This window comes from Rhea pennata, chromosome 6 (genome assembly GCF_028389875.1).
Source record: "Rhea pennata isolate bPtePen1 chromosome 6, bPtePen1.pri, whole genome shotgun sequence".
Lineage (NCBI taxonomy): Eukaryota > Metazoa > Chordata > Aves > Rheiformes > Rheidae > Rhea > Rhea pennata.
The window spans coordinates 13340145-13364208 of NC_084668.1; the positions used below are offsets into that span (position 1 = coordinate 13340145).

General features: G+C 43.2%; 1 protein-coding gene across 1 annotated transcript in view; it reads left to right on the forward strand.

Moving 5' to 3' along the window:
* Positions 1–886: 886 nt before the first annotated feature.
* The window catches only part of TFCP2L1 (transcription factor CP2 like 1), a 33319-nt gene continuing 10141 nt past the window's right edge, over positions 887–24064 (forward strand). The window contains exons 1-7 of the mRNA XM_062578653.1: positions 887–1029; positions 5482–5633; positions 19671–19747; positions 21342–21447; positions 21717–21823; positions 22400–22552; positions 23701–23811. Coding sequence (XP_062434637.1) covers positions 968–1029; positions 5482–5633; positions 19671–19747; positions 21342–21447; positions 21717–21823; positions 22400–22552; positions 23701–23811 — 768 coding nt within the window. The 5' untranslated portion in view covers positions 887–967. The remainder of the gene's footprint in view (positions 1030–5481; positions 5634–19670; positions 19748–21341; positions 21448–21716; positions 21824–22399; positions 22553–23700; positions 23812–24064) is intronic.

Consider the following 24064-nt stretch of genomic DNA (forward strand, 5'->3'; position numbering starts at 1 on the left):
ACATCTCTTGCTCAGGGGAAGAGAGGGCAGATTTCCCCTGCGCTAAGTATGTGTGGGTGGAGCACTAGCACAGCTTTGAGGCATGTGAAATGGCGGCCTTGCCCTCAGGTGGGAAATGGCTGCCCTGGGGCACACAAAATGGCGGCCTTGCCCTCAGGGGGGCAATGGCTGTCCTCGGGCACACAAAATGGCGGTCTTGCCCTTAGGGGGGCAATGGCTGCCCTGGGGCACACAAAAGAGCGGCCTTGCCCTCAGGGGGGCAATGGCTGCCCTCGGGCACACAAAATGGCGGTCTTGCCCTTAGGGGGGCAATGGCTGCCCTGGGGCACACAAAATGGCGGCCCTGCCCTCAGGGAGGCAATGGCTGCCTCATGGGGCAATGGCTGCTGGGATGTGGCAGCCTGGCCCTTAGGGAAGCAACGCCTGCCCCAGGGCACACAGCATAGCCGCCTTCCCTTCAGGGCAGCAGGCTGGGCTCGGGGTGCGCGAGATGGCGCCCTTCCCCCCAGGGGTGCGATGGGGAGCTGCGGGGCGCGCGGGAGAAGATGGCGCCCTGGCCCCCCGGAGCGATGGCAGCGCGGGGCTGTGAAGCCCTTCCCTCCGCCGCGGGGGCCCGCGGTGGGCTTCGCCGGGCCCCTTCTGCCTGGCGGGCGCCGCAGGGCGGCGGGGCGGGCCGCTGCCACCTGCGCCCCCGGGGCGACGGCGGCGGCGAAGGAGGAGCGGCCCGGAGGAGGGCTCGGCACGGCTCCAGCGCCCCGGCGCAGCCAACCCGCGGCCGCCGGGGCCGGGCCATAAAAGCGGCGGGAGCAGCCGGGGCCGCCGCTACAGCTGGCCGCAGCGGTGTCCGCCGTGCCTCGGGGTCGGCAGCCCGGCTGGCCGCCCCCCCCTGCCTTGCCCCTGCCAGCCGCCCCCAGGGACTGCGCGCGGGGATCGGGGCCGCCTCCCCGCCGGGCTCCCCCGAGCCAAGATGCTGTTTTGGCACACGCAGCCGGAGCATTACAACCAGCACTCGACCGGCAGCTACCTGCGGTGAGTCCTGCACGAGCCCGCCCCGAAGCTCAGCTCGCTGCCGCCCGCGCGGCGCGAACCCCCGCGGGTGCCGCTCGATTCCCCCCCACCCCCACAACATGGGGGCGAAGCGTCGCCCCGGAGCTGTGTTTGGCGGCGCAGCTCCGGGGTGAAACGTGCGTCCCTGACGGGAAACCGTCTCCTTGCGGGGGGAGCGCGGTCCCGGCGCCGAGAGCCGGGCTGGCTCGGCTTGAGAAAGGTCCTGCTTGTCGGAGAATGCCTCTTCTGAGCGATGAGGGTGTTTTTTTCCTTTTCTCTCTCTCTCTCTCTCTTTTTTTTTTTTTTTTGAAACTGCCTAGTAACTGAATTTTACTCTATCACTTTTAATGGTTTCTGTCTGTAGAAGGGGGCTTGGGCAACGTAGTTCGAAGGGAGGTGTACTACTTGTGCAGTGCTGTCAAAACCGTGGAGAGCGACTGCTCGCAAATTGAGAAGGCACCCAGTTTTCTCAGGACTGGGTTTTTGTCTTTTTGGGATGTTGGGTTAAAAAAAAGAAAACTCTTAATTTCACTTTTTGGACTTGTCTAAACCAGATTTTTCCTGCTCTTGCAGAGTTGCATTTAATTAAATGTGCCTAATTTAAGCACAAGGGCTGTTAAACAATAGCCTGTAACATGTGTAGTGCAAACCCATATTTCCTCCCTCCAAAAGACAACAAAGCAGACAACTTTGGGAGTTTCCTTCTTTGCTGAGTGCTTTTTTCTTTTTTCTTTTCCTTTTTTCCTTTTTTTTTTTTTTTTTTTGGTGTGTTTTTGGCTGAGCTCCCAGCTGTTGTTAGTTGTTGCTGCCTGGTTGAAGTATGCATCCACTGAATTACAGCAGCGGAGAATCTGGCTCTGACCAGACAACCCTGCTTTCAGAACATACCCCCCAAATAACAACTGCTGAGAGAACATCAAGTTTGCCCCGCAGAGCACTTCAAACACAGATAAAACTTTCCTTTCAATGGGACATGTAATCTTAACTCTTCCTGTTCCCTATCCATGTATTTGCAGAGGAATCTTTTTCCAGTTGAAGAATTGCTTCCCTACAGCTTCTCTACTTCTTCATACAGTGTGTTTCACCTCCTTCCTCTGCCCCAGTATTTTAGCAGTGTGCACGTGGAAAAACTGTTGTCCTCTCTTGCATGACGCTTGCCAAGCCGCTTAGTTGAGGATAGCGAGAAGGGTGGCAGCACATCAGCCTTAGTGCAGGTACTTGTGTGTACAGTCACAGGGTTCAGAGAGCAAGTTAATGATGCTCAAGTTGTTTCATTAACATTGTAGATTTACCTCATCTCAGTGCTACAAGATCAAGCCTGGTTCAGACTTGAGCCTGCAATCCAACTTCCTTTGAATTGGCCAGAAAATGCATTAGAGTATTTGTGTGGGTTTGGTGCTGACTTTATGCTGGCTGTGAGGGGATAAATGATACCTGAGCTGGCAGGCAGGCTGCCCCTATGATGTTAACCTGTCACTCTTCCTGGAATAAACTTAAAACTTCAATGAGCCTCTGCTCCTGTGACCGTGGCATTTTTGATCTGGACTAAAAGCTCTGAAGCGAGATTTATGGCAGTGTTAAGCCATGGCCTCAGGTGTTGCAGTAAAGGTCAGTGGAATAAAACCCTTGTTTTTTCTAGAGGCTTCTAATTCTGGCCAATTCACTCTGCATGCGAATATGTCAAGGCATGTTTCTAGTATAGGGCATTTTTCTGCTGAGTTGAGACTTTCTGAAGGTTTTCTGTTCTCACCTGTAGTGACAGAATGGAAGTAGCAGAAATAGGACAATACTTGAAGTAGCTATTGGAAAAACTTTTATCATTTATGCTTTGTGTATGTAAAAGGCTTTGTGCGTATCTGAGGTCTCATATAAATTCTGCCATACCTCACTGTGGTGCATTTACCATGGGTATTTGTAGTTACTGCAGTAGAATATTACAGAAAAAATTTTGCACAGGTGGAACCTTGGCAAATCTTCATGCATCTCTATGGAAACGTGCTATGTATTTCACTCTTTGTTCTGCTAGCTGGTGGAACCATCTATTTCAACTAACTTTCTCCCTTCCCCAGGTAAGTGGACTCACACTTGGTTAAGACAAGGACTGTAAAGCTGAAAGGTGAAACTGGGAAGAGTGTTGAGATCCCCCCCCCTCCCTTTTTAAAGGGTGGGAAAGATTATAAAAACAAACTACTTTTCCCAAAACTTGCTTCGCAACTCTTGAGCGAATACAGTTGAACAAATGTTGCTGTGTCTTAAATATTTATAGTTATATAGTTTTTAGTTACAACTTCTTTTAAGCCTCGTCCTGTTGTCCAAATCTTTCTATGTTCCGAATACTTCTAAGAAGTTGAAATATTTCATAAGGGCTTGATGTAAAGCCTCAGATTCCACTGGCCCTGGCTTAAAAGCTATAGGAATAAAAAGGTGATTTACTTGTGCAGCTTTATCAGTTCTTGAATATGGTTAAATCTTCCAGAAACCAAATTACAGATGCCTCAGAACTTAGTCATCAACTATCAAACAGCTGTTTCAGCAAAATATATGGATGTCAGGAGCCTGAAGTGGAATGTGATATTTGAATTTTGACTTCATGCCTAAATTTCTCCACTATTTCAGCCGAATAGGTGTATGAATTCCTCACATTTTGTGTAAATGGTGGGCCAGATTTTGCACACTGTATACTATTTATCTTTACAGAACAGGTTTTTAGACTGCAGAGTTTTTTAATCTATTTTCTTCGGTAAATCAACATGCATTCCAGTAGCATTGTGCAGATGAATGAGTTAAGAACAAATGGTGGCATTAGGGTGAGGGAGTGAGTATAAGATTCTCTGTGTGTTTAGAGAAATGATATCTATTTTAGAAATCTACTGGAGGCATTTCTGTCAGTTCATTATTGTAGTAAATCATCATCCCTAAGAGAGGAGGGGGGAAACACTAGGGCTGCAGTTAGACAAGAGCTATGATTATGTCAGTAATGCCAGTAAGCAAATGGGGCTAGATGCGTCCAAGTTGATGGTGGGGGTGTGGTTGGAAGAGAGCATGGAAACGGAGTTGGGTATTTCTTTTCTGCCTGTATCTGAAGTGGGATGGCTTGCTCTCTGGCTTTATTTCTCCATAAGTAGGAGTATCTGTGTTCAAACTAGGCCCTTCCAAGAGTTTACTGTAAACTGCTGCACCACTTTACTGATGACCTGGGTAGTCTTCAAGGTTGTGGGTGTTACAAGTGAACACAGAGTGGATCATTAACTGAACAGGCAAGGAAAAATTCCTAGTGCCCTTACCATAGGGAGCATGCCAGTACACATTGGTATGTTCCTAGATAGTTTTTTTTTCTTAAAAGCTTTTGTGTATGGGCATTACTGAAAGGAGCAGAACTGGAGTCTCTGTACCCTCTGTTAAGACACTCTGTTAAGTGTCTTCATGCATCTGGAAGAAATGAAGAAGAAAAAGAAATCTCTGCTTATTTAGTCTGAACAGTTTTTGTGTTCAGCATAATCTTCCTGACTTGGAAGGATATTAACACTTTAAGTGGACACAACAACCAGAGGTGTTAGAGACATCAGAAAGGCTAATGGGATTTTTAAGCATTAGACTTGTTAAGATAAGGATGCTTATTCCTGATATCTCTTTTCTTTCTTACTTTGTTTTGCACTCAGGCTAGATAATATCTGTTTTGTTTGATGATAAGTGTGAGTTGGCATCAGCTTAACTGTATGTCAACAGGGAGGTCTGCATTAAAGTGTTGTAAAGGAGGTCAGAATTGGGAGTGTGCATAACCCCTAGTGAAGCTGCTTATGAGCACTTGTGGATGCATTTATGAAAGTATTCTGATCCCATGTTAAGAGCTGTATGATTCCTCAGGACCAGATTTGTTAGGGTACAAAAAGACCTTGAGTCAAGTAATCCAGCAATTCATGCTATGATGTACCCAAGCAGCTCCTGTTTACACCAGGACTGTTTGCTGTTTGCTGCTGATTGCAGACCTTTAACTAATCTGCATTCAGGTGTCAAAATGGAGTGCCCGCTTTTGTTTCTTCTGATAGATTTTTGTCTGAAAACCTGAGAACACTTTAAGAAATGTATTTCCACAAGGAAGGAGAATCTATTTTTGGTAGCTGTGGTTTGTTTGTTTGTTTGTTTTTCCCTAATTGGGAAGACTGATTAACTAAAACTTAGATCTGATTTATGTTTTTTAAAATGTTCTAATTCCTAACAAATTTCTATTTTGCAAATGCTGGTGTTCTTTTGTGTCTAGTGCTGACATCCCAGATGCAGAAATTGCATTAATACATTATACAGTCCAAATTCTTCTTTAGCTGTCATAACTAACTTTCTCCAGAGACCATCTCCATTATCTCGGATCAAGAGAATCAAGCCCAAATTGTTCCATAAAGTCTTTGTAACTAAATGTGCGTGAATTGTATGTTTCAGTGATGTCCTTGCACTGCCGATCTTCAAGCAGGAAGAACCACAGTTGTCTCCTGAGAATGAAGCCAAACTGCCTCCATTTCAGTATGTTCTCTGCACAGCTACGTCACCTGCGGTGAAACTGCATGAAGAAACCCTGACCTACCTCAATCAAGGTAGGGTTTGTACTCACTGAAGGAAGGTGTATTTCCTGGGAATGATTCACTAGAGAAAGAGTGATTGAATCCCATTCTTATGCCTCACTGGGAGGGCAGTGGGAAGGGGTAAAGAGGGACAGAGGTGGGAGGGGGATGGAGGAAAGGAAGAATCTTTAGTTTTTCATATTTATAGGCCAGATTGTCAGCTGATACAGAAGGATGAAGTTTCATTGAGTTAATTATTGACTAAAAGCATACACAGTTCCCTGTGGCCAGGTGCTGGCTTAATCTCTGAAAATTTAAAATGCAGCCTCCTACCTTCATCTTAAATGACCAGATAAGTTTAGCAGATTGGCAGGCTTTGGGCTGGGCTCAACATTGGAAGTCTCCTGGCTTTGCTGGGGGGAATACCAGAGGATAAGCTAGCAAGTGCATGATGTCTCCTTGGTGGTCTGTGTGGAGCATGACATTGCTCCTGCTGGCTGGCATGGCTCTTCTCCACTGACTGTGTAAGTTGACAAGTTGCTGGGGTTCACTGTAGCAAGGTTCTCCATAGCTGACCTCATAAGCTAATTTTCACTCCTAGATAAGCAAGCATTGCATGTTTCTCTAGGCTTTTTTATCCTTCTGGCAAAATTTGTATGCGCACACATCTGTGTTTGGAATTTGGCCATTGCTTTTCAGCACTCCTGCACATGGGTCCTGGAAGGATCAGACTTCTGCAAGTGCAGATGGTGCTATAACTTACTACATTTATTTTCTGTCAGGTTATAAACAAGGGCATTAGCCCAGCAGCAAGCTGAAGGCTGTCTGCCTTTTATTACTGATGTCTTCTCCTGCTTCAGGTTGCTGCACTAGCTCTTCGAGCTTTGTGCACTGAGTGTAAAGCTCACTCAGGTGTCTCTGTGGCTAGATTTCTCTTTCAGTGATTGTACAAAGCGCAGCCCTGACTTCCCTTGGGCGCTGTGGCCTCAGGTGCAGTTGGCTGCTGGATCTGCTAGTAGGTAGGTTGCTCGTAGGTAGATCCAGCAAAGCCCCACCAGAAAGATCAGCCTAGTGCTACATACTCTATCCAAGGAGCCAGATGTGTTGTGTCACCTAATCTGGCACTAATGTCTCACAGATCAACAGACAGTTGATTTTTGTGATTGCATATTCCCAAATTATCCATCCAAATACAGGAAACCCAAGGAAGTGATTAAGGGTGTATCAAGGATGAGATGGGATGAACTTTTTGTGAAACATGAAATTCTATCCTATTTCAGAGTAAGAGAACTTCTGTTGTGAAAAGAAGTCTGCCAAATACTATAGCATCTTTCAAACAGTGTCTTCTTTCTTAACTTGGAAGGACAAAAACGGTACAAGTCCCCACACAGTGCTGTGAGTTCAAGCTTATTAGAGTTCTGTCACTAGAGCAATCTAGGTTTTCCTATGCAAAGCAAGACTGTTACCACCTTTGCATGGTAGGCAGTGTTGTGTTTCTCTTTCTCCTGCGTACTGTCACAGGAGTGGTCTCCTGCTGCATTTCAACACAGTACTGTCTTACTTGGCAGACCACCAGTTCTCAGGCATCTTCTGCATCTGTCTTTCATCCCTCATAGGATGAAAATTTTGAGAAGTTCTTAAGGGGGAAGGTGGGGATATGCCCTTGCAAAATGTGTCCTGGAGAGCACAAGGCCAGATGGGCCTGGAAGAATGAAGCAGGGATGAGGCTGTCGGGAGCCATGCAATGGGACGAAGTTGGGAAGGGGCTTGGGTGGGTGGGGGGAAAGTGGAGTCTCTCAACAGCTGTTCTCTTTCCATGGTGCATGGAACCAGCAATACCACCTTTTTCTTGCAGTCTTTGGGGTGATTAGTGGTAAAAGGTGGTGTATCTTCTGGTGGTTTAAAGGCTTACACTGTTCCTGCTCTATTTTCTTTTTGGCAGGAGCTTCACATCTGCCTGCTGCCTTCTCAGTAACATCCCCTGCTTATTCCTTTAAACTCTCAAGCAATGTATCTTCCTCCTTACACCGAGATCCTCTGGGCTTCTTTGAGATCCTCTTGAAATTCAATGTACTGCTTAAATACTGGACTCCCTGTGTGTAGACTTTATTTTTCCTTCTTTCTCTCTTGAGATCTTGCAGTTACCCTACTTTAAAAGCTATTCTTCATAATTCTGGCAGGTTAGTAGGTTGCTTCAGAATATATACTGGCAGCTCTCGCTCCTGCTCCCAACATTTACTCTTTCCAATAGCAAGGGTAGGGCTTGGTTCTAAATTCATCTGGCCTTGTAGGTATGCTATATACTATAGCCCTTAGGCCAAAATCCCTTGTCTGTGCTAGCTAGGAAAAAAGCACTAGAGTCTGCTTCCATACATATAAAGTGTATGGTTAGAAGCTTATGTGTTCTTTGAGCATAATTACAGAGATGAAGATAAGAGGATATTGGGAACTGATTTTAACCAGCTGTGGTCAGGATTGAGGAGGTTTTATGTTTGCCTTGCAATCCCAGCACAGAGTCCTTATGAATTGGCAGGTAACCACCCATTTTGCTTGGAGCTTATGTTTATCAACTTCTACATGAAAGGTATTTATAAACAGTCTTTTTTTAATGACATCTGTGACAAAAGTGTGTTCCTCATGCATTGACCTTCTGGAATAAAAAGCAGGACATGTGTCTGTTTTAAAACAAAAAGTGTTTGAGTCAAATTCTCTTTGTTTCAGAAAAATATCTCTGTGGGAATCACTTTTGATTCCTGAGCCATATAGAGTCTCAATAGGTACCTGCTGCATAAGCACTTCCCTCTGGCTTTAGAGAGAGAGGAGGGGGGAAATACTACAAGTGTTTAATATGACCTGTTCTACACAAGCCAGGGAATGCCTCTCAGGCACTGCCACACTGTGTCAGCTGAGCTAGAGCACATCTTATTGAAAGATAGGCTTTAAATTAAAGGCTCCAACTGTCAGAAAATTCATCACATTAGTAGAATTATGTGAGGCCTGCTTTAAAAATGATGGTTTCTTTTCATGTGCTCTCCATGGTTTGCATAGCTGTTAAGGAGCTTGTCTTGTACTGTAGCCTTGATTTTAAGCCTTAAGCTATGCTTGATGAGGTACATGAAGGGAACCTCAAGGCAGCCCAGGCATCAGGAGCTATTCTAGCATGCCATAATCGTGACATGGCAGAAGAACTGAGTGGGTGAAGAACTGGTTGACTCCAGCATGCTGTGACCAGTGTATACTGCTGTAGCCATCTCATGAAGAGGTTTAGACCATTCCCTGCAACTTACTGCCTTATGCTGTCTATAGGCAAAGGGGCACCTTTTGTACCTTACCCTCCTTCTGCACTTACCATGGTCTAGTCAAATACTCTGCACAAAATTTCCTTTCTTCCTGCTGGGCTTGAATTTTGAGTCAGATTACCTTAGCAAATGGGTAACTTCATTAATGTATGTCCCTTTGCCCTTTCTCAGTTGGTGAGAGCTAACTCGTAGCAACACAGCCACAAATTAAAAGTGGCTATCCCTATCTGACAAAGCAATTTACATCCAGTTCAATTACTTACCTAAATCATGAGGATAGGATTTTTGGTGGTTGCTTCCTGGCTGTTTGGTTAGGTGACTCTTGCCACTTGCTGTCTGAACATGCATTCCTGAATCAAGCTTTTTAGCATTTGATAGCTGACCTTTTGTCCCTGGGAAACGGTTATGTTCCCTGCCTTGAAACACTCACTCTCGCCTCTACATGTGATTAGTTCAACAGTGGCTGGTGAGTGGATATTCCATGTACAGAACAGCACATAAGAAAGGAGAGATTCTTTTGGAGAGATTATAGTGAGGAGATTCCACCAAAATGCGAGAGGGTTTCATACAACTGGCTGGAAAGAAGAGCAATCTAGTGGCTGGGTTCTTTCACAGCTGGGAGAGGACCTCAGTCCTGTGGTGCATGTTGACTTCTAATGAGGCTTGTTTTTTGGTGGACAGACCCAAGAAGATCCTTAGCAGTGTTGAGGAAGAAGAGGCCTTTGGCCTGGACTTGTGTCCATGAATGTGAAGGAGAAATCCAAAAGGATTTGTGAACAGGAGTGGCCTGTGTGTTCAGCAAAGGGTAGACAAAGCATTTTTGAAGGAATATGAGGAAGTGAGTTTCTCTCTTGTGCTAAGTTGACTTGGGGTTATCCAGCAGTGGCAGGCTCCCAAGCTTGTCTGCTCAAGTTTGAAACCCTGAATACTCAGTGGCTGCAACTCTAGAATGAACCTGTAAATCAACTAAGTAAAGTCAAACCCTTAGCTTGAGTTCCAGAGTGACTCGTACTTGTCTTTCCTGGTCTCTCCCCCCCCTGCCTTTTTGCATTCTTTAGGAAACTGGAGCTAGCACCGCATTAGCCTGAATTGAACGTGGTCTTAGTTTGCTAATCCTTAAGGCAGTTCCTACATTAAGGGAGCTTTACTGGACCTTAGTAGGATTACTCCCCTGACAGGACAAAGTATAGACATGTTAATATGTATTAATACTAGTGTCTTAAAACCACTCCCCCTTTAGTCCATGAAGCTGGTAAAAGTCCTGTGTCCTTACGAGGACACTTTTGGACCACTGCTGGCATTGCTTCTGTGGTCAGGGATAGCATCTGTTGACAGAGCTACACTGTCCAGAAGTCTGCAGCACAAACATCTTCTAACGTTTTTGGAACTTGCCTGCCTTTTAGCACTATTTCAGTGTCTCTTGTGGATAGGGATTTTCGGACAAACAATCAACCAGCAACTATATTAGAAACCACTGCTTTAGCAAGAGGTCTTTATGCAGTTGCGTATTCCATGATCTGCATATGGGGTGTGGTTTGACCATGGCTGGTTGAAACTAGTTTCAAATGCTGACAGAAATGGGAGCAATGAAGGTGGTTCCAGAAATTGCACTAGGAGGAATGCGGAGGAGGCAAGCACTGTATAGTAAACCAGAATGCTAGTAAATGTGAGGAAGTAAAATTATTCTTTAAAACAAAACAAAACAAAAAAAAAACCCACAGCAAATGTTATTCCCCTAAGAAGATCAGCTTGTAGCTCTAGAGCCACATGTGGATTGTGAGCTAGTCAAGTCATGATCTTGTTTCATGATCAGCATTGGGTTGACTCAGAGCCAGAGATCTGAACTGCTCTGAACAGAGGATTGTTAAAGCTGATGGCAGTGGGTCACTGGGAGACAGCTGTGTGGCAAACCCAGCCCTGCCCCACCAATGACATTTCACAATAACCAGCCATTACCTGCTGTAAAGTTTTCCTGGGCTCTGTTCAGCTCCCCAAATCTGTGATATGTGCCTTGTGGTTCTCAGCCATGTGAGGATTTTAGTATACAGCTTGTTAGGGTTAGAGAAGCCTGGCCATCTCTGCTTTACAGTGTCTTCCAAGAGTTATCTTTATGGCCAGTCCTAGACAGCTCAGAAAACAAACAAGCCAAAAACTCAAACCACGAGAGAAAATCACTAGCATCCAAGACCTGCAATGATATTGAGAGCATTGCTGTAGTGGTATATAAGCAACAGATGCCTTGTGAAGCAAAAATGGATTTAATTTGCATCTATACCACTGCTGAATGAAAGCCCCATATCTAAGTCCTCAGATGCAAAGACGTGTATTGCCTGCAGACTCAAGATGGGTTTGCATAAACTGGTATGCTTGAAACTGCTGTATTTAAAATCTGCTAGCTGTTGTCCTGCCTCAGCTCACTACAGATGTGTTCTGCTTTCTCTTGCAATGAAAGGCACAGAAAGCACAAGGCAATGAGCAACTGAAGAAGACATTTTGAAGCTGATTGCTAATTACTTGGGTAGGAGATGAAATTAGTTATAACAGAAGAAGGCAAAAGAGAACCTTTGCCTCTCTTAAAGTCTGAAGTTCAAATCCAGCCAAAGAACCTAGTTTTAAACACTGAGATTTACAGTAAATGAAAAAAAGCTGTTTTGTATTGACGTTAACTCATACGTAATTGAGTTTTTATGGGGTCACAACTGTCTGACTGTAGTTTTCCTGGAACAACTATTTGCCTAAATGAAGTGTAGAGAAGGCTGAGTGACCAGCTCTGACTGGGTGTGCTTCTGGTTTAATTATAGCTCTATTTGCAGGGATATTTTTGCTTTGTCCCATACTGAGAATTGCCTCTTTTCCTAATAATGTCTGCCATGACTGACAGGCTAATGGTATTCCAAGGGTCTCTGCTGCCTGTGGCTTTCCCATGTGAACGTGGGCTCTACAGTTATCTGAGATCTTGGGCACAAAAATGACTTTGTGTGAGGGTGTGAACACTAGGTGCTTACTGGTGACTATCCACCTATGCTACCCTTGGTTCCTGATTATTGTGGGGTGCCCTACTGCTCCTTGATCCCTTTTCCATCTGCTCCTGGTTTTAGATAGCTTCAAGAAATGGGTAACAAAGCTGGCTTGTCTTTTTCCTTGCTGAGACTTGCTGTTTGGAATTTTTGGTTTTTCTGATGGTACCTCTTCATCTTTGGAGAAGGAATTTGATTCTTACCTGACTTTGAGGACACCTCTGAATAGGTTTTCATATTTAGGTGAGGCCATTAATTGTGCTAGCAGCAATTTTCCTGTATGTTTGGCAGCTCTGTCTTCACTTGGCAGCCTGGGATAAACAATTCTGTCTCCAAACCACACCATCCCTAAGCTCACTATGAATCTTGCTTCAGCTGACGTGGTACCTCTGCATGAGTAGAGCATCTAACTTCTTTTGTCCCTAGGAATCTAGAATCTCAGCTGTCTTCTAACTAAGAGTCTGTTTTCTATTCTTTTTGTAATCACTTCTTGATTTCTGTTGTTAGCCTCTGGATGAAATTCAAATAGGAATGTGAACTTGATGGATTCTACCCTGTACGCAACTCCCACTGGAAGCCCCTAGACTGCATTTTGTTCTCCTGCTTCCATAAATCTTCAGTATTTGTAAAGGAAGGAAGTGTAAGGAAGCTCAGAAGTTGCCTGGAGTGTAGGGAGAAGAAAGAAAATACCAGCAAGGTCTTTTTTCTAATATTTCATGCCACGTTTTTTTTTTTTTTTTTTTAACATTCTCCGTTTCTTTATCTTCTTTGAAATGCTTATAATTCTATTAGTATTTTTTTGCCTATGTTTCTGCAACATTTCATGTCTGTATCAATGTATTAGTCAGAGAGGATATGGATTTTTTTCAGTTAGCTCTTTGTAACTTGCAGTGTCCTAAAGATCACATTTTAGATACCAATAAGAAACTTGGAAAATACTGCATTCTGACATGATCAGCTGTTTTTATAGGAGTAATGTATATCATCTTACCTGCAGAGAGCCTGGAAAAGGCCCCTGTCTTTTGCTTTTCTTCTTACCATGTGTTTATTACATGTTCCTGAAGGTAGGCAGCGAGTATTTGAGCAATGACATTCCGCTAGTCCTAGCTTGGTGTCACATTTGTTGTGTCTCAAAGGTACAGTGTGGTTTGATGGGAAAACTGTCAATCACATCTCTTTACCTGCTGTGTAGCAGGCACTGACTTGTGTTTTTTGGGGCCTTCTTAGCCAAATGAAGGACTTTGGTGCTGGATGCCTCATCAGAATTGAGGTGTTGTGGGCAAGACTACATCACTGCGGGTTTAGAAGAGTTTAGCTCTCAGGAGAAGAAAGTGTAATTCTTTTGAAAAAGAAGCCCAGCAACACTATTTTTTTCTGTAACACTGCTTGAGCTTTTTGCCACACCTCTGTATCAGAGGTCTGAATACTGATCAGATGATGAAAAAGATTTTTGGGCAACTGGAATTTTACAAATACCACATGTCTCTGAATGGACTCCCTCAAATGATTGGCATAGTGGGCTAGTGGGTCAGAGGAAAGAGGACCTTACTTTCCCCCAGGCCTCCGTATTGCTTAGGTCTTAAACTTGGAGAAGCACAGCAGCCTGCATGTCAGGTAGCATGCAGTCTTCATAAGGCTATCCCTGTCCTGGATGAACTTATCTGAGCAGCCAGATACAGGAATGTGGCTTCCTTTCTCCTGGTTTATCACTGCAGTAATGTGGTGGAGGAACCTGAGGGCAATTGAGTCAAGAGTAGTACTGAGCTCTTCTGCATCCCCTCTTTAGCACCCTCACCTAAGGACCATTTTTCTTAGTTATCTGAAACTCAAGTAAATATTACACATACATTTACTCTTGCAGAGCTATAAAACTTGTCCAAATTGACTCAGAACAGGTTGAGACTAGAAAGAGCTGGTATTTTTTACTTACACTGAGGAGGCTGAGATATTTTGAGCTGGACAGACATGAGCCAGATCATCCTGGGTATTTCAAGTGCAAGCTGTGGAAGTGGAAATACAGGAAGAAGTTATTTTCACAGGGTAGGTAGGCTTTCAGCTTTCCATCAGAAGTCTGTCATTCCTTTGCCAGGGAATTTGTACTAAAAGTCAAAACCTATACCACACTGGGGGGAGGTGTACGCAAGAGAAGAGCAAGTGCCCATGGTGAACTTAGCAGCTGAAAGTATTTCTGTGTCTGCTGGCTGATTTTGAGTCCATAATTCAAAGTCAGACTGTAGTCTTGAAGGAATTAAATATACTTTTTTGAGTGGAAATTACTGTAAATGAAATTACTGTTAGCTATGAAGTGTCGCCACTGTAAAATGGACTGTCTTCAAAAGTCTGTGAAGACAAGGGCTCAGGCAAATGTTCATGCAGTAAATGAGCTGAGCTTTTCCTCCATTGAGCTTGGCTGCTAGACATGTGTTTGTCTATCCCACAAGAAAGAGGCAGAGAAAGAGAAAGGAGGAGACAGCCCTTCCCCAGAGATGGGAGTGGGTTGTAAAAGGAGGAGAAATATTGGAAGAGACATGATGACAGTGCAGCTCTGTGGTGTGGGAGTAGAGTCAGTAGAATAGTAGTTGAATTGATTTTTTTATGTTCCTACAGCCTTGCTACCTTGGTGGTAATGGCAAGCAGGGTGGATACGGACTTTTTTGTGGCTTCGGTATTGGATTTTATTGGATACCTAAGCACAATTGAGCCAAAGTAGCTTTGCTGCAAAGGGAAACAGGGTGGAGGTAAGTGTAGGGATGGGTCAGATTGCAAATACTAAAGTGGGGCATGTTTAAATTGTGGTGCTTACTGCCAGAGTATAAGCAAGTTCTGAAGTTCATCCAAAAGAGGAGTCTGTGTCCATTGGTGATGACTGCGCAGCTTGATATGGGGACAGCCTAAGCATTCCTTGGACAATGAATACCAGAAACTGGGAGATCATGGCCAGGAAAGGACTCACTGTAGTCACTCCGTGTTTCTTCTGCTCCATCCCTAAATCCTTAAAAAACAGCTACTGTTGGGGATGAGATACGAGGCAAGACGGACAATTGATCTGGCATGTCAGAATGAATACTCTTGTATTTGTTTAGCATTTCCTGCCCCACAGTTTGTCCTTTGCATGATTTCCATGCTCCTAGTGCAGTGAGAGCTTTCAGGGAGGCCTACTGTGTAGCTGGTGAATTAGTAATATCCAGTAGATGAACATCTCCTGCTGCATCTTGTCAAATGAGGCTGCAGGAGGTAACTGTAGAATGGCCAGGAAGGGAGGGTTCTGGCTTTGCTACTTGTCCTGTGAGTGTCCGTGTATGAGCCACCTTGGCAAATCTTGTGATAAGTTTTATTTTTGCCTTTTCTCTGGCTAAAAAGGTGTGGGCAGCCAAACATGCAAAATCAGATGCCAGTTCTGTCACTCTTGTCTGTTTACATGGTGGTTTCATCAATCTTCTGTGTCAGAAAAATCTTTGTGAATGCTTGATGCCCTGAATAGTTGCATCTGGCTGTTTGAAAGGTGATCCTCCTGTCTGCTGGGTGTGCTTGGGTCCTTTCCCCCCCCCCCCCCCCCGCTCTCCACCTTCTGCGTGCTGCATTCAACTGTCAACATTCTTTCGCCTTTATCTGTGCGCTATTTAGGATGTCCACATAAAGTTGCTAAATGGAATTTTTATTGGTCAACTTAGCTTAATAATCAAACAGTTTCCAGGCTGGTTTTGTCTAGCGCTGTGTGGATCCATTCTGAGAAAGAGGACCCTCAGTTATCTTTTTCTATCCATTGCAATTTTTTAGTATGAGATTGGGGTTTAATTGCTGGAAAGACAAGCCAACTACTTGGCTAGTTAGGTAAGGCCTTATGCATTGGTATACTGATCTGGAACATCAGTATCCTAATTGGAGATCAGCGTATCATATCAATGTATTGTGTAAAAAGGCCACATAGCATATGGCGTAAGTTGCCCTTGAAATGCAACACTACAACAGAAATGAAAACTGTTTATTGTGGTTGTGTTTAATGAATAGTCTTTGAACAAAATGTAAGTTAGACTTTAAGATAATAATAATCTTTTAAAATCAGAAGTTGCTCAGAATTACTGATGGTTGACTGAATTCCAGCAATGGAAATTACTTGAATTGTTATGGCTTGTACCTTTTGAGCATGTGAAAGTATTCTTTTGTTGAACTAAATTATTTGCCATCTGTGGCAAATTGCTGGCTACCAAAACTAACAAGTGGCCATTTGTGCGTTTAATGTGCATTAATTGCCAAAGACAATAAAAGTCTAAAAAGTAAACAGTCTATAAATCCTTTTTAAGATAGATGCAATTGTGTTATGAATCACTAAGCAGGAAGTCCGTGGACCTGGGTGATTACCATTTTGCTGGATACCACTCTTGTTTGTAAAGCAGAGTTACTCATACTCTGGCCTGAGAGGTGATTGCATAAATTTGCTGTTACTCAGGGACTGTTTCTTCAAAATACAAATTACAGTGTATCATTACCCACCCAGGTTTTTATTGGTGCCCCTGAAGCTTTCGGTGAAGCTGGGAGACAAATGGCATTTTAGGAATTTAATGTGGTTATTCAGATATTTATTACTCTTTTGTTCCCTGCTGGAGGTAGGGAAGAAGGGTTGTGGCAAGTTCTGCATAAGGAGACCACCGAGTCAAACAGGCAGATGGGACAGGATTCTGCTCTCGCCTTAGCTATGCTGGAAGATCTGCTTGCAAAATGTCCTCTTTATATCAAGTAGTGATGGAGAGTGTGATGCCAGGCTTTAGGTACCCGTGTATGTATGAGTCCAATATTATAACGTGACCTGAAACCAAATGGGTCACCAAGTTTGGGGCTGTCTTGAACCCATGTTGCTGCTGGTGGTGCAGCTATAGCAGATGTTGACGGCAAGGAAGAATTTCAGTTGGCCTTTAACACTGGGTTTAAGATTAATGCTGAGCAATGTTGAATAGTATCCTGTAAAGGGGACTGCTGTGAAACTGCCACTGCTGCTCTCCATTGCCACAGATGTTTTCTTTGAGCTCTTCCTGCTAGGAGCTCTGCTAGTCAGGCCAAATCCCAGTGGGCATTAAACCCTTGTCAGTGGGGGACTAGCCCATGCCCTGGTCAAAGTCAGATTGTTTGATCGAATCATTGCAACAAGCCTTAGAATCAGTGCCCTCTGTCTGTCTTAAGCTTTGCCACCAAGCTTTGACTTCGAAATATTTAGTAAAATCTGTATTAATGAAGGTGACAGATGGGAAAACCTGTCATAGGGGAACTCTTATTTTTCAGCTGTATATTTTGGGCTTTGCCAGTTGCAGTCTGTTCTGGGAACTGGAAGTAGGGTTTATTTTAGTCACACTTTTGCAACTGCATTACTTTGCAGATTTAAATGCCTGATTAACAGAAAGATCTGTTACTGATTTAGTTTGAGCAGAAAATTGTCAATCTATGCATATTCGATCTGGAGTCAGTGATGCACAGTTTGTAGATGATCTGCATATCAGAGCCTTTAGTGACTTCTTAGCCCTCCTTGAAGTCAGTGAGAGTTTAGTTTTCTTCGACTAGCTCGCTATTTCCCCCCTTGTTTAACAAAGAGGTCGTCTTCTCCATCATCCAAGTACTGATTCTTTAGGGTTGTTTTCTGCAGTTTTTAAAATTACGAGATTGGCATTGTCATTCATCATTTCAGGAGCTTTGCTGTGATGGTAGAAAACATAAGGTAAACAAGGTTTGGGAGGTATTTTCCAAGAAAAATCATAACCCAAACAGCATAGTACTATAAAAGCACAAGTATCTGAACCCTGTCCCTTTCTGTAGTGCAGCAGTGAATTATGGAGTAACATTAGCCACAGAGCAATTCTTATACAATGAATTTTCTGAAAGAAGTTTTAGGGAGGAGAATTTTTAAAACACGATGCTGAAATTTTGTCTGTGCATGAATAAATTCATTTGGCACAATGAACTGTATCACTCTCTGTTGCTGATGAAATCTATTTCCAGTCTGAGCCATTGAAGTGGCCAAGTACTTCAAATGGCTTTGCAAAAATCTGCTTCAGTCTGAACATTGAATTATCAATTATAAGCAACATAGATAACTATGACCGACTTTGTCAACCTGATCCTGGTCTTTTCTACTCTAATGCAACAGTATTGATTACGTGGGGAGATAAGTACACCTCGCATAAAATTGCTGAGTGAGTAATACTAACCTGGATCAGCAGGAATATTAGAGTGTCCCGTGAGTTAAAGTGTGAAGGATCTCAGTTCAAGACTGTGTTTTACAAAGTCTGCTTTTGTGGACACTGTTTTTATTTTGGTTTATTATTATGCAAAGAAATGCATTAAGATCTGTGCATGTTTCAAGTGCTAAAGTTGATACTTCTCCCCTCTCCCCAACCCTGTAAGTCAGTTGTTGGATTCAAGGGTCATTTCCTGTTTGCAGAGTCCTGTTGACATCGGAAGGAGTGTTGTGCAAACATTTGAGGTTTCAGTATGGTCCTCTTGTTCTTTTTTTCCCCCAGCCAGCTGAATAAGCACAATTATCACTGTGCTTTAGTGATATAGTCTCCACTTACATGGGCAACCGGAAGAGCTGGGATTCCCAAGGGGGAATCTGACTGAAATGCAGTGCCCTTCTGACACATCTGCTGTCATAAGTCTTCTGTTTCATGATCCAGATCCAGAAATGTAACATTTTTTTGTTTCTGCTGGTAGCAACTGCTTAGAAGGAGATACATCTGCTTTGCAGTTTTCCACCAGGCCAGTTCTGAGGAGATACTGGTTGAGCCAGAATATCCAAACTGATTTTCCTTCTGGTGCCTGCCTTGTTCTACCTGTACGTTTTTTCAGTAAAAGGGAGAGGCAAGATGAACTAGTAAAAACTGGCTATTAGGTATACATATACTCCATTAATCATAATGTTCCTGTCTTGCCTGTGTACCTGCTGTAGGTTTACTTTACAGAGCTGTTCTTATACAACAAGCTTTTGTGCTCTCTTAGCTATCTGTACTTGAAGTATTGGGACCAATGTCTTTGTCTACTCTCAGCCTTGGAGATGATCCAAGAGATGTTATTTCATAAACCATTTATTTAAATTCTAATGAATTGGCTAAATCCTTTTTACAAAGGTTGTTGTTGGTAGTGGGGTGTTTGCATCTGAATTCCTCCCCATAACAGGAAGTGATCCTTGTACATATTGTGATACCTGTTGTTGGTTCTATGCTAGTGTCTGAAGTAATGTTTGTGTACTGGAAGGCCACTTTCAAGGTCTTATGGAACTTTTTTTTGTTTGTTTGTTTGTTTTTTTGTTGTTTACTGAAAAGCCTTACTGACCTGGCTGCTCCCTGAAGAGGGTTAGATTTGGCCCAAATTGGTCGTCTTGACAGTGTAGTGCCTAAACCTTTGTGCCTGGAGCTCTTCACACAACCTTAGCTTAAGTGTAAGGGATACACAAATGCTGCTACAGCCAGTTGACAAGGGGGAACAAAGGTCTGGAAAACCTTGGTGACTTCCTGAAAGGTGACCAGACCTCTGTAGCACAGACTATGATCAATGTCTGAGTGAGTGCTTTTAACAGCCAAAAGACAAATCTTCCCCTCAGATTTCTGATGTGTTTAGTGCCTACTCAATGACTGGGACAAACGCATTATGTTATCAGAAATGAGCTTTCCCTGATCAAACGTATACTTTATTAGCCACATAAATGCCAGCATGACTCTCTCATTGCTACAACATATTAAACACCTTGGAAATGTTTCCTTAAACTCTAGGTCAGTCTTATGAAATCCGTCTACTTGAGAATAGGAAATTGGGAGAGTTTCAAGATTTAAACACAAAATATGTAAAGGTAAGGAGAAATATAGATTTCTTTTCTTCCTGCTACTACATACAGCCTCTAATGAAGGGCCTGACCTTGCTCGCACTGAGACAATGGAAAATACTTTGCCATTGTTTTTAATGGGAGCAGGGCTGATGGAATTACTTCTAAGTGCTAGAGTTTCGTGGGACTGTGCAGTTGTCTTTACAAGGCTTCAGGGGAACCTTTATTTTCATTGTGATCATGACCCCAGAGTTTCACTGTGAATATTGGGTTCAGGGGAATCCCAAAGTTCAAAGATGCACATGGTCAAAACTACTGAGAGACAGACTTGTCTCCCAAGTAACCCAAGCAACATGTCTGTGTTGAAGTACATGTCACAAGGAGGACCCTGGTGTTACATCATTCTGCCACAGCGATTCCGCATAGCTCCAGTTTACTTTGGTAATAGATTTAATTCTCAACATACTGAATATGATCCTGAGTTCTTGGTTGTTTGGTTCTGGGGATAGTCTTTTTTCCAAAACAGTTCAAATTCAAAACTTGGATCCAGATCTTGGTTCTGGATCCAACCTTCAAGCCTTCCTCTCCCAAATTCTTGGCTGTTCTGCCTCAGGATATCTTTTGCGAAGTGGAGACCAATTGCAAAATTTGGATTCCAGTCTGGATTTCAAATATTTTCCAAGTTCAGGCAGTTCCATATCTGTCTTTTGGCCCGTTTCAGGGAGCATGTGGATTTGGATTCCGATTTTGCAGGTGTTCCCACTGTGGCTTGCTTTCTTCTTGGAGCTAGGATTTGATTTGGGCCTTTCTCAGGTTCATTGGCAAAAATTGCTCACTCTCATTTGGTATGGAAGTCCCCAGTAGGAGCATGGACTTCAGAAACTGGGAGCTGAGGGCTCATTATTGCTAGCGCAGCACTTGGAATATACAAATGCATATATTAGTGTTACTTTTTGGCTTTGTACTGAGAATTGCCCTTATTCCAGCTTTTTGTTGCCAGTTATTGATATGGCTGCATCTTTACAGGCCCCAGAAACTTTCGTATTCTTTGCTCATTTAACTACACTGGGTCAAATCCAACATCAATGACTGGCCATTAATAGCTGTAATCAAGTTTTATTCCCACTGACAAGGTGTCTGGGGATGTCAGCTCCTTTGGTGCAGCGACAGATGAGCTGGCTTTCACGTTTGTTAATCAGAGTAGGAAAAACTGGGGCTGGGGCATATACAGATTCATTAAATATACCCCACATGTGAACCATAATGGGTGTGGAAGCAGTATAGTGATGTTCCCGTGATGTGAAACCTAAAATAAGGTGGACATAGTTATAGTGCTTCCAGACCAAATCCCAGAAAATTGTACAGGGCTGTGTTTTGTAGTATACACATGCCCTGTGAGGAGAGAAGGAGTGTTCCTCTCTCACTCAGTGGTCCCTTAAGAATTTGACAAATGTGGTGATGGATCTCTTAGGGGGACCTTTTGCTCTCCTCGTGAATGGGGGTGAGAAACTTGTAGGAGGAACAGATCAACTTCCTTTTGCTTCTGCACTGGAAAACCAAAGTCATCTTGAGAGAAATGCCTCTAGATCACTTTGTTCATCTTGCTATTTTCTTTTAACAGAGCATAATTCGTGTAGTTTTCCACGATCGACGCCTGCAGTATACAGAACATCAGCAACTAGAGGGCTGGAGGTGGAGTCGGCCTGGGGACCGCATCCTTGATATAGGTGAGAGTATTTCACTATCGTTCCTGTGCAGTGTTTGTAAGCTGGGTGCTGAATTGTGTGGTATGTGTGTGCATGTGTGGGTACTTTACACCTTGCTTTCTTAGGAAACCTATATATGTCTTTGGGTGGGAAGGAGATGATAGCAGCGTAGGTCCCAAATAGATGTGTCATTAGTGGCTTGGCTTTTCACATGCATCTTATAATTGTATGAAAATGCTTTCTCTTCTTCAATTTAATATTTTTAAAATTTTAGGGGTTTTCTTCTACAGATATTCCACTGTCAGTTGGTATCTTGGATCCCAGGGCCAGCCCAACTCAGTTGAACACAGTTGAATTTCTGTGGGATCCGTCAAAGAGAGCCTCAGCATTCATTCAGGTAAGAAACAAGTTATATTCTTGCAGTAAATGCAATAGTGAGATATCTTACAGTGACCTGGGATCTTAAAGTAGACGGGACATGAGGGGAAAGGTGATAATATTCAAACTCAGCGTGTGTAGTTTGTACGGTACTTGCTAGTCCAGCCTAGCTTTGGGGAAAGGTCCATTATCACAGCTAGGGAAAATCCACATGTAAAACACTGATACTGCTTTCCAAGCATGGGCTTTGTCTTGGGGAAACTGTTCACAACCTGTTAGTTTTGCTCGCTTGCCTTTCTCATGAGTATTTCTAAACCCAAATACCAAGTATCTGTTTTTAATGCATATGTGGGATTTAAATTAAATCAAAGGATGCTTTTCCTTATGCACTATTTCTTTCCAGGCTCCTTGTTTTTGTAAGTGTTTTGTCCTGAGGAATAGAAGTGAAAACACTTTCAACTCCTCCGCCCTTTTAGTTTCTAGGGTGGAGCCAAAACCTCATGTTCTGGTAGTCTCTAAGTTCAGAGAGTCTAAGATTTAGATTTTTGCAGCTTCATACTGTCTCCAGAGATGAGCACAGCTTTTGTTTTGCCAGGTACATTGTATCAGCACAGAATTTACTCCACGAAAACATGGAGGAGAGAAAGGGGTACCCTTCCGGGTGCAAATCGACACCTTTAAACAGAACGAAAATGGTGAATACACAGAACACTTGCATTCTGCAAGCTGCCAGATCAAAGTGTTCAAGGTACGAAATAGTTTTGGCTTTGTCATCAACAAGATTAAGACAAAGGAACACGCACAGTTTTTAAAATGTTTGTAGGCGTGAGGCAAACTGATGTAAAAGAACGAAGACTTACAAGTGGATATGCTTAAAATCTTAAACAGGACTCTTACACGCAAAGCAATGTGAGTTCTAAACTGCACAGCAAATCTAGTTAAGTTCAGTTGACACAAGTGCCACACTTGGACTGATGCCAGTCTGTTGTGCCTTGAACACTATAAAAATACTGAGAACTGGGCTGTTTGAATGTCTTAAAACAAAACAAAGCAAAAGAATCCCCGGACTACCACTGGTTGGCATGAAAACCAATCTGAGAGTCATCTGCACAAAACAGATTTCTGTGGAATACAGACGAGTAGTCTCCAGAAACCATTGCCCTTCACTTGTTTATGCCCTGAAGATAATGAGTATTACAGCCATACAAAATACAGCCCAATTTCTCAGGAATATGGAGGCTATTGTTTTAAGGCATTTTGAGCCACTAGGGTGTATTTGAGATAACCACTGTGTTTCAGTTCTCCTAGGCAATCAACATAGAATGGGAATCTCCAGTTACTTTGATTGAATCCTCCAGGGACAGTGAGAGCATGGCTTTGAGACCTTAAAATCTCTGCTTGATGTGGCAAAGTTCCCCTCCATGCTGCCTGGTGGAGAGAAAAGTGCTAATGTTCATTCCTGAAACTCCTAATTTTTGAATAGCAGACTTGCAGGCACTTAAATTTTTCATAGGCCTATTTCCTCAAAGGATCTTCTGCTTCACTTTTGCTCCTATGACCAATGTCTTTCCTGTTTCTGGAAAGATGGTACAAATTGCAATTGAAGTGCCCCATATACCTTATGGGGCATATAGTCAGAATTAACTGGTATCAAACCACAGGACTGTGGTCAGCCTATTTCGGAATTGCAACAGTCATGAATAGGGGTAGTTATAGAAACAGTAGAGATTTTTGACTAATTTTTGTCTACAAAATACAGATCTGATTTCACTCCATTTGTAGAGTCCCCGTAAATCTTAATGAAACTTTTGTGAACATATTAGAAAAAATCTGTTGGCCTCAGTCTCCAAACTTGTAATGCTTGGCATAAGGGAAAGCTTGTGATTGTGCTTATAGCCTAAAGGAGCAGACAGAAAACAGAAGACTGACAGGGAAAAAATGGAGAAGAAGACCACCCAAGAGAAGGAGAAGTATCAGCCTTCCTATGAGACAACCATTCTCACAGAGGTAAAATGTTTCAACACATGTTGTAGTACTTGAGTATATTGGGAAATAGATTTCAGAGCAAATGTATTCTGACTGATACTTGGAGATTTTCTTGCAGAGACTCTTATATCATGATCTGACTGAAATTGAGAGCTGAGTGAAATTATAGAATATCTCTCTGTTGACATTTATAAAAGATGCCAAATTCCCTTATGTTTCAGGGAATAAACCAATCGTTAGCAGCCTAGGTTCAAAAGAAACATTTACTTTCTCT